The 12,938-nt window shown below is 52.3% G+C and overlaps 6 protein-coding genes across 6 annotated transcripts; 5 read left to right on the top strand and 1 right to left on the bottom strand.

Annotated features, from left to right (window-relative positions):
* Nucleotides 1-1,025: 1,025 nt before the first annotated feature.
* On the top strand, nucleotides 1,026-2,216 carry IAQ61_005488 (uncharacterized protein; the record flags this gene model as incomplete). Its single annotated transcript, XM_066096814.1, is given in 5 exon segments — nucleotides 1,026-1,281; nucleotides 1,361-1,531; nucleotides 1,542-1,686; nucleotides 1,698-1,849; nucleotides 2,022-2,216. The coding sequence occupies 5 exon segments, from the start codon at nucleotides 1,036-1,038 to the stop codon at nucleotides 2,214-2,216; spliced, it is 909 nt and encodes a 302-aa protein (XP_065953165.1). The 5' UTR covers nucleotides 1,026-1,035.
* A 119-nt stretch (nucleotides 2,217-2,335) lies between these two features.
* On the top strand, nucleotides 2,336-5,638 carry IAQ61_005489 (uncharacterized protein; the record flags this gene model as incomplete). The annotated part of the gene is made up of 1 exon (XM_003840079.1): nucleotides 2,336-5,638. The coding sequence occupies one exon, from the start codon at nucleotides 2,336-2,338 to the stop codon at nucleotides 5,636-5,638; it is 3,303 nt and encodes a 1,100-aa protein (XP_003840127.1).
* A 378-nt stretch (nucleotides 5,639-6,016) lies between these two features.
* IAQ61_005490 (uncharacterized protein) lies at nucleotides 6,017-7,489 on the bottom strand (the record flags this gene model as incomplete). Its single annotated transcript, XM_003840078.1, has 1 exon — nucleotides 6,017-7,489. The coding sequence occupies one exon, from the start codon at nucleotides 7,487-7,489 to the stop codon at nucleotides 6,017-6,019; it is 1,473 nt and encodes a 490-aa protein (XP_003840126.1).
* A 1,302-nt stretch (nucleotides 7,490-8,791) lies between these two features.
* Nucleotides 8,792-9,538, top strand: IAQ61_005491 (uncharacterized protein; the record flags this gene model as incomplete). Its single annotated transcript, XM_066096815.1, has 1 exon — nucleotides 8,792-9,538. One exon carries the CDS (start codon nucleotides 8,792-8,794, stop codon nucleotides 9,536-9,538), a length of 747 nt encoding a protein of 248 aa, XP_065953166.1.
* Nucleotides 9,539-9,841: 303 nt separating this feature from the next.
* On the top strand, nucleotides 9,842-11,675 carry IAQ61_005492 (uncharacterized protein; the record flags this gene model as incomplete). The annotated part of the gene is made up of 3 exons (XM_003840076.2): nucleotides 9,842-9,924; nucleotides 9,991-10,035; nucleotides 10,091-11,675. The coding sequence occupies 3 exons, from the start codon at nucleotides 9,842-9,844 to the stop codon at nucleotides 11,673-11,675; spliced, it is 1,713 nt and encodes a 570-aa protein (XP_003840124.2).
* A 712-nt stretch (nucleotides 11,676-12,387) lies between these two features.
* On the top strand, nucleotides 12,388-12,807 carry IAQ61_005493 (uncharacterized protein; the record flags this gene model as incomplete). The annotated part of the gene is made up of 1 exon (XM_066096816.1): nucleotides 12,388-12,807. The coding sequence occupies one exon, from the start codon at nucleotides 12,388-12,390 to the stop codon at nucleotides 12,805-12,807; it is 420 nt and encodes a 139-aa protein (XP_065953167.1).
* Between the last annotated feature and the right edge of the window lie 131 nt (nucleotides 12,808-12,938).

The raw sequence follows: 12,938 nt of genomic DNA on the forward strand, positions 1-12,938 counted from the left end.
CCACCCAGCGGTGTCGGCATCAGCGTCGCCTCATTTCAGCCAGGTACGGTAGGGGTCAAGGTGGAAAAGTTGCGGTGATGCCTGAGGAGGCAGCGAGGCGGTGCGGTTGACGAGGTGATACGACGGTGCCGATGTGGAGATTTATTTCCTTCTTCTTCCCGTGTCGCTGGCGGTGTGTTGGGCAGGGTGGGGTCGGGCTGGGCTGGTAGGTTGGGGTTGTGGTGTCAGCCTCATTTTTCTTGGTGGGTTTGGGGGGATCGTCTTGGGTGAGATGGGAGGGGATGGGGATGATGAGATCTGGTGAGGGGCACGTGCATGGGATGTACTGGTATGAGTAGGAGTAACAGTACGTACAATGTGTTACCGGTACGAGGCTTAGGGACATATTCGTGCTTGTCTAGGTGTCGTGATGATCTTCTTCTGGTTAGATGGATACAAGTATTGTGTGTGCGTGCATCGAGAGAGAGCTGGGATAGGTATGGTGCGGAGTGCAAGAGTCAGTGGGGGGTTGGTTTGTGGTGCATTTGTTCAAGTGTGTTGAGATTGTTTTCTGCTTGTTTTCTGCTTTGGGACTTTGGCGCTATCGTGGGGTTTGGTTATGGGTTTGGCTGCGGTTTCGTGTGAGGTGGTGTTTTACCCCACCTGCACCTGCACCTGCACCTGCACCTGCACCCTTGCCCACGCCAGCCAGGGAAAAGAGGTGAGAGGTGATCGTGATCATCCATGATGGACTGCGTCTTTTTAACATTCTCCTCTCTTGTCATTTGACTCGACTCCACCTTGTCCTCCAACGCGTACGTTATCGTCTCCGGGCAGCAGCGGTTCCGATTGTACTCGTGACTCTACCTGCCTATACCATAGGCAGTAGGTATTCGTATATGGTACACTCGGATGAGTCCAAAACCTTTGCGATGCATCCATGCGTGCACCTACATGTGCGCCCCCCCTCCCCACGATAATGACAATGCGAAATGTGTGGCGGTCATGTGGCCAAACCAGTGCAGCGTGGTGTCTTTGTCAGATAGGTACGGTAAGATGGAGAATCCGCATCTTGCAATGGACCCACGCCAATGGACAAGACATTGCCCCGCCTTTGACGGGCTCCCAAGAGCAAAGTTGAATGCACATGTTGACTACCCATCTGGGGCCTCGTGGCATTTGTCTGCGAAACCTTTGTTGGCTGGCGCGGCAGAGGAGGTGGGAGCCTGCCCGAGAGTGCACAGCATTCCCTTGGTTTCTCTCCAATCGGGGTCCAGCTGTCTCCGCGCGCCCTCATGTCCTGTGTGTACTCCTACCGGTACCTACTCTAGAGTAATGTCTTTCTTCTCAGGCCTCAGCCCAAAGGGCCCAAAAACAACAGTTGCAGACAGGGTGCTCTCCAGTCTACATCCTATCTACTCCTAGTACTCCTACAGCGCAACAGACGGTAGTCGCCCACGGGGCGAAACATGTCGGCTTCGGGCTGCAAAGACCGTTTGAACTCAACGGTGGCGTGGAGACTACCGGTACTTCAAGAGTAGCTCTGATATGCGTAAGCCAAGCCCTTCCAAGCCGCTTATCTCTTCCCGCCCATCTCTTGCGACTTTCACGCCCCATTGCCCGCCAGCATCTGCCCACGAGCAGAGCTGCTGAGCTGGCTGCAACTTGCTCTGCCTAACTACAGAACGTCGGCGCGGCCAATCAATTGTCTGGCCTAGATCTCTCTTCCGATCCCAACACCAAGACGGCAACGACGTCCGGCTATAAGCAACCGTTGATGGGCCTCAGCTGCCATTCGATTGCGCCCGTCGAAACCTCGCGCTTTCCAAGCTTTTGCAGAGCCTGCGCCCAGCACAAACAAAGTCGTCAGGTAAGCTCCATCCTTTCTGCACAAGATGCTGCTCGGCATCGCTTGATATCTCGCAACTCTCTCCAATCCACCACGGCTCTAAACCGCCAGCTTTAGACAATTCCCCCCCTTCTACCGTACCCGCATCGCCTTTTCCGCCAACATCTACCTCTCCATCCTTGTTACAACACAGCATCAGCCACATAGGGCACACTGGGAGCGGCGACTGGGCGCATCCGACTATACATGCATCAAAGTCTGGCTCGATCTTTCTCCTCCTGCGGCCGACATTCCAGACAGCGCGATCCCGACGCCTCTGTCCTGCCTACCTAGCGTGCATTCGCTACCAAGACCACCGCTCCGACTGACTGAACACGTACCGAACTAGATTGCGAAATATTCTTTTGTCGGATCAGAATTGCCGTATAAGCTTTTCGACAAGCTTGCAGGATTCCAGCCTGCTTAGGAGATCCCCACACACACCACAGGGATCCAACACCAATCACAATGGCCTGGGACCACCTCTCCATCACCAAGCCCCATCTGGTGTACATCATCTTGGGCGGCTTCACCAGTCTGTTCATGTTGTGTTCCTCTGTCATCAAGGAGCGTCTGTACATTGGTGAAGCCACGGTTGCGACTCTTTGCGGCATCATTTTCGGTCCCCATGCCGCCAATCTCATAGATCCAGGAACATGGGGCAACGTCGATTTGATCACTCTGGAATTCTCGCGCATCGTCTTGGTCGTGCAATGTTTTGCTGTTGGCGTTGAATTGCCGAGGGCGTACATGGAGAAGCATTGGAAGTCGGTGACACTGCTGCTCATCCCGGTCATGACGTTTGGCTGGCTGATTACCAGCCTGTTCATCTGGGGTCTCTTTAATTCGCATCTCAACTGGCTAGATAGTCTGTGTATCGCGGCCTGTGTCACCGCTACCGACCCAGTCTTGGCCTCCTCTGTGGTTGGTAAAGGTAAATTCGCCAAGCGTGTTCCCAAGCATTTGCGAGATCTTTTGTCCGCCGAATCTGGATGCAACGATGGCATGGCCTTTCCCTTTGTCTACCTGGCAGTTTACCTCATTCGCTACCGTCCGGATGCCTCCAAGGTCGCCTACCACTGGATCTGCTACACCGTTCTTTACGAGTGTCTGTTTGGTGCTGTCTACGGAGTCGTCATTGGATACGCAGCTCGTCGTGCTATTCGCTACGCTCACGAGAAGGACCTTATAGATCGCGAGAGTTTTCTTGTGTTTTACTTTGTCCTCGCACTTTGGTGTGCCGGATCCGGTTCGCTGCTCGGTCTGGACGACTTACTCGTAGGATTCGCCTGCGGCGTCGGCTTTTCCAACGACGGATGGTTCTTGGAGAAGACGGAGGAATCCCATGTGTCCAACGTCATCGATTTGCTCATCAATTTGGCATTTTTTGTTTACTTTGGGGCCATCATCCCGTGGAACCAGTTCAACTCACCCGAGATCATTGGCCTTTCCCCATGGCGTCTGGTGGTTCTGGGTCTCCTGGTTCTCTTCTTCCGACGTCTACCGATCATGCTTATGCTCAAACCCGTCATTCCAGACATCAAGACGTGGCGCGAGGCATCCTTTGCTGGCCACTTTGGGCCCATCGGCGTTGGTGGCTTGTTTGTGGCTATTCTTGCACGGGCTGAACTGGAAACCGAGACGACGACGCCTTTGGCTGTACTGCCTCCCGAGGGCTTCGAGCACCTCAATATCATCGAAATGATCTGGCCGATTACCTGCTTTTTGGTCATTGTCAGTATCCTGGTACATGGCAGTAGTATTGCAGTCTTCACCCTTGGCAAGCGTATCAATACTCTGACCATTTCCATGTCATACACACAAGCCAACGAGGATGGACCTGGCTGGATGGACCGTCTACCGAGGATTCAATCCCGATCGAGATCGTCCATGGGTCGACGCGGCTCTGAAACCTCTTTGGACGAAAAGTCGGAAGGTCCTGCTGGAAATGGATTCGCAGGTGGGTTCCTGCGACGCCAAAAGGAGGAGGATAGTGCAAGTCGCTCCAACTCTCGTTCCAACTCTCGGGGCCCCGGAACTCGACGAAGACGCTGGGATGCTGGGCGAGGTCCTGGTGGACCCATCTCTCAGTCTGCCATTGGGCCTATTGCTAGGCTTGACTTGGAAAAGGGAGAAGCCACACCTACAGATGGCAACGATGCGTTCGGTGATGCCATGGCGGTTTCTACTAGTGATAGTTCCTCCAACGGTAAAGAGAAGATGAAGCAGCTTCCAGAGAAAGAGGGTGAGATTTTCCAAGAAGGCAACAATACTGTCATCGAGGATGAAGAAGGCAATGTGTTGGGTGTCAGAGATAGTCACGGGGAACACGGCGCGCAAAGGAGGCAGCACGACGGTGAGAGAGCAATGGAACTCCTCAGAGAAGAAGACGTACAGCACGGTGTTGCACAAAAGGAACATGGTAGCCCGCTCGAGGAAGCTCCAGGCAAGATTGAGACTGCCGTCGAGCATCCTCACAAAACTTGGCGGAAACGCATGCAAAGTTTCTCTGGCCATCACCACAACGATGGCGAGGAGAAGCAGGCCTCGAAGTCCAAGCAGCCCGAGCAAAAGCGTGGACCAGCTCTCGCGTATCAATTTGGTAACACCATTATTGTAGAAGACGAGGACGGCGAGGTAATCAAGAAGTACGACATTCCAAGCGCGCCAAAGGCTGGTAAAGATGGACGTCCGACAGCTCAGCGTGGGCAGTCGATGGTTGAGACTTCGAGCCGTGCCATTCAGAGTCTGAAACGGATGGGAACACACATGGGTGTGCCGCAACATACTGATGCAGGACCTTCCGGTACCGGGGCTACTGAGAGCAAGAAGAAGAAGAAGCCGGAAGAAGAGGAAGATGACGATCGCCTTCGCTTCACGGTCACGGCTGGTGGGCGCCGGATGAGCAAACTGGAATTCATCCAGCAAATGGCCCAGATGAATCCCAAGGACCGCGCCAAATTCGTCCAAAGCAGCAACGCGCCCGAGGCTGTCAAGACGGCCGCACAGGAAGATGCAAAGGATCTCACTGACGCTCAGCGCCGCGGTGCAGCTTCAAAAGCCAATGTTCCCCCAATTGTCGGCGAAGAAGGCCAGGCCGAGATTCAAAAGATTGAATCGCCAGCCGCAGAACGCGAAGGCCGTACCCGAGGTCCCGAAGGGCTGACATTGGTCGACAGCAATAACGAGGATGTACCATTCCACTCTGTCCGTCAAGATCTTGCAGATTACTCCATGGGCGGGAACGGAGAAACTGCAGCAGCGCGTCGCCGCCGTCTTGCCTCTCAACACTCGTCCTCCACACAAGTCGGCTCCCGAAAAGAAAACGCAGCAGATCAATCCTCTGACGAAGAAACGCCTGCAGAGCGACGCCGCCGTCTCGCAGCTCTCCAAGGATCCTCATCCCCCCCGCCACCAACCAGCTCCGAGCGCCGCCCCGTCTCTCCCAAGGCCCCAGACGACAACGCTTTTGAGGGAGAAACTGCGGCAGAACGTCGCCGCCGGCTCGGCGCCCTAGGCGTAGGTGGCCAACAAACACCGGAATCAGATTCCGAGGACGAGGAGACGGGCGATCCCCTTGAGACGGGACGTGGGACCCATGACGCAAAGGCAAAGACAAAAGGGCCGCTTTCTCCGCCCCGTACACCGGGTATTCGGTTTGCGGAGCAGCCGCGCGTGCCGACGAAGGATGAGCGCGCAAAGGAGGATGCAAGGGAGAAGGAGGGAAAGGAGGGCAAGTCTGGTTTGAGTAAGTTGATTCGACGGAAGTAGTAAAGGGAATGGGCAGACATGTACTGGGGTACGTTTTGGGGGCTGAGTTGTTGTGCATGATTTCTTTGCGGCATCGAACTGGCGTTCTTTTGTGGGGAGACAGATCTTGTGTTGTTTATGAGATGAGCATGGGCGATATGTGAGGATGATGAATTGCTGATTTTGATGAGGTGGACGTGGGTATCATATGGACACTGCATACTGCATATAATGAGGCGAGTATAGAGGACGATTAGATCGAGGCAGACGTCGATTGTATCCACCAAAGTCATGATAATAGAGACAGGACATGCATAGTTCCTTTCATTCCATCAATTTACACCAAACACTATGTCCAGTTTCCTTTTCCCCCTCCCCCAACCATTGGATCAAAACCCCTCACCCCCTCCAAACAACCTCCAGCACACACATGAAACTCAACGGATCCGCCTCAACCCTCACAACCTCGAACCGAGCATCCGCCTGCCTAAAGATTTCCTTCCACGCCTGCACAGGCCTCTCCTTGGCGTTAAACAGCGCCATCATGCGCAGATCCGTCGCCGTGCCAAACCCACGCATACTGCGCGGCAAATCCTCACCCTCGACGGGATCCTGCTTACCCACATAATCGATAAACAGGACGCGCGCACCGGGCTTGAGCGCCGGGACGAGGGCACGCAGGATAGCGACGGATTCGGCGTCGGGCCAGTCATGCAGGATCCATTTGAGCATGTAGATGTCCGCAACGACGGGCTGGGTATCAAAGAGGTTGTGAGTTTGAAAACGGACGCGATTGCGAAGGTCGGCTGGGAATTCGCGGGCAAAGACGGGGGCGACTTGGGGGAGATCCTGGACGACGATGTTGAGGTTTGGAAAGGTGCGGGCGAGGACAGCGTCGTCGTGGCCGGCGGAGCCGCCGAGGTCGACGACGGAGACGGTGGGGCCTTGGGAGGCCCAGTCGAGGGCGTCGAGGACGAGGGATTCGGTGTGGAAGAGGTCTTTGATGTAGGCCATGAATTTGACAAAGTTGCGTTGACGCCAGCCCTTTTGTGCGCCGACCCCGTCGTTTTCAATCAGGTCCCAGCTGTTGGCGTAGTCGCCCCAGATGCCGCCGGAGTGGCAGAGTTTGAAGGCGGTTTGCGTCATGTCGGTTGTGAGGGTTTGCTTTCCCTGGCTGAAGCGGCGGAGGGCTTCGGGGAGTTTGAACATTGGGGGACCGGTTTCGTCGAGGACCATTTGGACGAGGGCGGAGAGGCCGGTGTCTTTGGCGAGGGCGGCGGAGCGCGAGGTGTGGATTACGGAGGTGGAGGTTGGTGTGGGTTTGGCGAAGAAGCGCATGGTGACTGCGTGGTCGAGGACGCGGTGGACGACTTCGACGGGGAGGTTGGTGTGTTTTGCGACTTCTTCAAAGGTGGCGGATCCGTTTACTGGGACGGCGTGCCAGAAGTCGAATTGGTTGAGGATGTTGAGGCAGGAGGCATCTGGGATGGCCATGTGTACGTAGTTGTAGACACTTTCGCTCGGTCCTTGGGATAGGATCCACATGTCCTTGAGCGCGTCTTCGAGCAACTGGCGGTTCATGAAGAAGCCGTCGGGATAGGTTTCGTATTTGATGGGACTGTCTGCTTCCAAGCTGACTGGAGGTACTTTGGCAGCTTCAAGCTGTTTGGTCATTTTGGCCGCCAGCTCGCTGATTTGCGCAGCGAGGCTGTTGAGCGTTGCAATCTCTTTCTCAGCTATAGAACCCATCTTGACTGCTGTGGCAACGTTACCCAACGACCAGAAAGAAGGCACTGAAGTGGAGCGAGAGAGAGACGAGGGGAAACAAGAGTCACATATACTCATCCCCTTCAGCCCTCCCACTCCACCCATGATCCTTCCTCCGGCTCAGACCGAGCCATCCGTCATCGGAACCGCCAATTCGTCCAAACCCGCGTTAGAAACTTTGAAGCGATACAGTCGGCGCTGCTACGCGATCCCACATGATGTGCCCCAACGTCGGTGGAGCATCCTGATTGGATACCGCAAAAGCCTTGAGTAGATTATCTTATCAATCGCATCGCATCTGATAAGATTCTTCCTTGCTCTTTGCCTGGGCGCCAAGGGGGGTGGGAGTAATCAACTGCCCGTTTTGGTGCTGGTTTGCTGATGGTGTCATGCTAACGGAGGGACAGAAGAAATACGAGAATGGGCGGATCGATCTGGAGGGGCTACATCGCATCATGGTACCTACCGGTATGTGATGCCAGTGATGCCATTGTGTGAAAACGTGAACAGGGGTCAGCAGTGGATTTGCATCGTAAGAAGAACTAGCAAGACAGTCTGGCAACTGTAAACCCAAACCCAAAGCTGTTGTCGAATCCGTCCACAAAATCACTTCCTCACACGTCAAAGGGACGCGAGCATGGCGGGGCTGAATGTGATGGGCTGAACGTGATGGGCTGCCGGGATTATCTCGGTCCACCGAACTTTCCAACTACCGTACCGGTACCCTTCCTATGGGGCCTCGCCGCCTTGCTTCCAGCATCAAATGGCCTTTGGCGACCATTACTCACCTGTATAACGTCACAATAAGCAATTTGTGACGAGGTTCTGGCGCCGTAGGTTCTACGAATCTGTCAGTGTTCTCGCACCTGAGAAAAGGCCAAGCATGGCATAGGCAATAGTCTTCGAGCGATGTAAGCAGTCTTTTGCGTTGGCGGAAACTGTTGGCTCCTGTCTTTTTGTTTTCTTTCTTTAATGGAACTACATGTTTTTGATATTTTCTTCGATTTCTAGTCAAAGATGAGTCTAAAAGTATTTCAAGCAAGCGTGTAAGTACTAGATGAATGAGTTCCAATTCCTTGGTATGGTGCAGAGTCTTTATAACCCCACAGACATGAGGGGAGTCGACCATATGCGGAGGCTGAACACTTGGTCTTGGCTGCACACACATGTCGTGCGGATCACACAATCAGGAGAAAAAAAAAGAACATAGACCTCGACCATATATTCAATATCTTCCTATCTAGCTGCTATGACATCGGAGACGCTACACATGAGTGGACTGCGTTATGCTAGGTAGAACCTGAGCCACCTACGCTTTCTCATGACGCAGAAGGACAGTACATTTTGGTTCTCGGAATCTGTCATCTCTTTGTGTCATGATTGTGAGTAGGACCACACCCCATCTATATGACTGTATCTTCAATTACTGCTACCAGTGACTCTGAAGAGTGCCTATATAAAGGGCAGGCAAAGGCTACGGTAGGAGTTTCCATATACTGCTCTTCTTCTACTATACTACATTCCGTGATATACCAAATCTTTATCCCAGAAAAATCTGCCGACATGTCCTCCTCCGAATCCTTCATCGACGAACCTAAAGCTCTCCAACGCCACCTCGAAAAACGTCTCCGTAATTTCAAAGTCATGGAGGAATCCAAAATCGAGGAATTGGCCAAGATTCTGACATTCTGCATTTCTGTCATGTGCAAACACAAAATGCGAAAAACGAAAGAGCCGATGGTCGTCAAGAACTTGAAATTCAGGTGGACGAAAGGAAAGAACCACAATAAAATCGAGGACAGTCAACCCAGTACAGAGCCTTGGCACTCTCTGATTTTGGTGGAGAAACTCCCAAATATTTCCCTCGGTTGCGGAAGCATATTGTTGGATCAGAGGGAGATTTTGTTAAGGGGCCCATTGGTGAAGGGGCAAATGGAGGCAATAGATGGATTCAGACATGACATGAAGCGCTACCTGTGCGAATTAAAGGAATGGCAAATGACAAGGGAAAGTGTAAAGCAGCTAAGGACAGAACTGCTCGATGAGTCGTATGCTGCGGACGGAGAGGAGGGTAGTACGAGCGATGAATCGGACGATGATACCGACGTGGAGGATGATGTGATGGATTTTGAATTCAAAGGCTTATTTGCATGATAGAATGATAGAATCAAGATACTCCACAGTCTCGATCCATTACAGCGACAGCCAAGCATGCGTGTGCAGAGGTCGACGGGACGGTACGCCTAAAGAGAAGTCGTCTCATCAAAAGCGGGTCTCGTGTCTTGTGATAGGCTCGCTCGTAAATACACGTGACTGTAGGAGGTGGCCTCGACCGCATACACCTTGCTAAGCCTCGTACCTTGCCAACTTCGTTCTGTACCTTTATCAAGGACATCTCCCTGGCAAAATCATCATGTACATCCTCATCTCTGGAACGAAGCTGGCTGCTGAAGCACAATGGTATTGGCTGATGGGGCTCTATCTCGCGGGCAGACACGCAGGCGTACGCCCAAAGTGAAGACGGGCTGCAAGACGTGCAAGTACGTAGAACGCGTTATTGGTCTACAATTGGTCGGAATATCTTGATAATAACATCCATCTGACAGGATAAGACATGTCAAATGTGACGAAACGAAACCAAACTGTAACAGGTAGACAGTCTATCATTTGAATGTATTAATCAATTGACTTTGCTGACTTGCTTAGGTGCTCTAGTACTGGCCGCAATTGCGATGGTTATGCACCAATAAAAGAAGACTTCAAAATCCAGATCTGGAGCCATGCCCACACGCCTGGTCCTTACAACGCCACCAGAGCTTTTGCCGACTTTGGCGACAACGTTCGTTATCTTGAATTCTACCATCGCTGTGCCAGACGCTCGCTCTCCAGCCATTTTGACAATGATTTTTGGTCCAAGATTGTCCTTCAAATGGCTCACTCGGAATCTGCCGTACGCCATGCACTGGTCGCTCTCGGTTTCCTCTGTCAGTCCGAGCACGGCAGCATGAAGCATGCTCGGGCCAAGTTCGCAGTCGACGAGGACTACAGATTCGTTCTGTCGCAGTATAACAAGGCAGTCAGAGCACTGGTCTCGCGAATGACGGACACTGCCCATTCGTGTGAAGTCGCACTGGTGACCTGTTTACTCTTCGTTTGCATGGAATATCTACGGGGTAACTACCACACAGCTTTCACGCACATGAAGAATGGTCTAGGTATCATCACGGAGAGACAGGAAGAAAATGCGACTGCAACTAAGAAATCTTTACCAAGTACGACGATGATCGATGAGAACACTCAAATTACCAAAAGTAGTCGCTTTACCGATCCTATGCCACTGGAGTATCTGAAACGCGATTACATTGCAGCACCACACCCTGTGGCTTTCCACAAATTCCCCAGACCAACGCCCAATTCGACATCTGTCGTGGAAAATACACTTGTACCCATATTCATCCGCGGGATAGCATCAGCATTAACGTATGGCGTAACTACAACTGACAGCTTGGACGTGCTGTCGCTGATGCCATCGCTACTCCATCAAAAATCGTTTGCAGACCTGAACGAAGCACATCAGGCCTGCTACGAGTTACGAAACTCAGCGATACTCCACTTGCGCACAACCGGTCAACAGAGCCTACATCGTAAGTCACCAACGGATGAGGATTGTCAACGCCGAGACTGTCTCCTTGATTCGCATCTTGCTTGGTTTGAGAAGGCCAAGGAGCTCGAGCGCGATGCGGTGTTCTCGGAGGAGGAGAAAATCGCCTTGAGTTCCATGAAATTGTCACATTATACTACATTCATCCTTACCGCATGCTCTCTGGACCGCTGCGAAGTCAAATCTGATATCTACCTGGAGGAGTTTAAAGAAATTCTGCACCACGCAAAAGTCGTCATGGAATACCGAGCCCGCACCACCACACATGGCGCACACTTCACCTTTGAGATGTGCATTATCCTTCCATTATTCCTCGTCTCAACACGCTGTCGCTGCCCCGTTACGCGCCGCACAGCCGTAGCTATCCTCGCGCAGAATCCACCTCGTGAAGGCTTGTGGGATGCCCAGCAGCATCTCCTAGTAGCGAAGCGAGCCATCGACATTGAGGAACGTGAACTGGATCCCATAACAGGCTGGCCGTCGGAGCGGTCACGGCTGGCTAGTTGCGTAATAAGTGCTGATATGGATCGTGCCGGAGGGTTCTGGGCTAGTTTTCTTCCAGCAAGGTGGGTGGGACAATCGGATGAACATGGCAAACAGCGGATTTTGCAGGAGTTCTTTCATGTGTGATTTCCCCCGGGTAGATCTAGCATTGGAATATCGGTTCATGTCGACTCGCAAGTCATGTTTCGCTCGATATGGGATGATGGTCTCATGTGCTTTGGTGGCGACTCCAGGGCTTCCAAAAAGCAACTCTAGCAAGGTCGTGGCGTATCAACTTGTCATTTGCATGCAGCTTAGATTAGAATACGGTGTCTAAATATTATCAATGATGTAGATGAAGGATCATTAACGATGTGTGGAGAGTGGTTGGACTTAACGGAGGTCTCGGGCGCCTCAAACCCCGAGAACGACTTCTCTTTCAGTCCGGTACATGATTGAATTCCAGGATCATAACCGCAAGGTCACCTAAACTAAGTACCAAATCATTTCTTGAATTACAAACTACCTGTAAGATCTGGCTTCAAGGGGTCCGCGGAGAGACATGGAAATGAAGCGGTCATGCTTGGCAGTGAACATGACCGCATTATTGCAGTTTGACTAGTTGCGGGACATCTGTCGCGCCACGCTCACTGCACAACTCCATCAAAAGAAACGTGCCATCAACCGAACGCGGTAGCTCGTGTTGCATTTCAGCGCCACAGCCAGGGCGACAATGACGACGTTCCCAACATGTAAGCGTCAGCTGTAAATGTCGCGTGCAATAGATACGTATCTCTGTACATAACCACGTTTCCCTGATAGCAATTGTCTCTCATCAGAAATTCATATTTCAATCACCATGCCCGTCGCTCTCAAACTCCGTACCATCACTCGTCCCTTCCTCCAGCAACCAGCGCTCTTCAAACAAACTTCAATCAGAATGTCTTCCACAAACCAGCACGGACAGGGCGCGTCCCACGCCACCGGCGAGTCTGCAGTTCCCAACAAGGTCCAAGAGGCTGCGCCCAAGGGTCTTGAGGATGCTCTTCCCGAAGGTGTAGGTGCTATTATCTTCTTATTCTTGTTGAGAGCTACAATATTGATGCAAATAATCAAGGTTCACCCCACTGGCTCAAACCCAAACAACCAGAGCACCAACCAGACCCACGCAAAGGACGGTGGTGATGCGTCGATCGTCCCCAAGAAGATCCAGGAGAAGCTTCCCGAGTCGGTTGAACGTGCTGTTCCCAATGTGATCCATGACACTGGCGATAAATAAGCGTATTGGTTTAGCATGAGGAGGAATTGTAACATCCTAATGCAATTGTATATAAATGATCAAGAAGCATTACACATAAATCTCGCGTTTTTTGCATTTGTGATGCTGCACAGCGTGATAGTACTCTAGGT

The sequence above is a fragment of the Plenodomus lingam genome (assembly GCF_022343315.1).
Source record: "Plenodomus lingam strain CAN1 chromosome Unknown contig_22, whole genome shotgun sequence".
In the NCBI taxonomy this organism is placed as follows: Eukaryota; Fungi; Ascomycota; class Dothideomycetes; order Pleosporales; family Leptosphaeriaceae; genus Plenodomus; species Plenodomus lingam.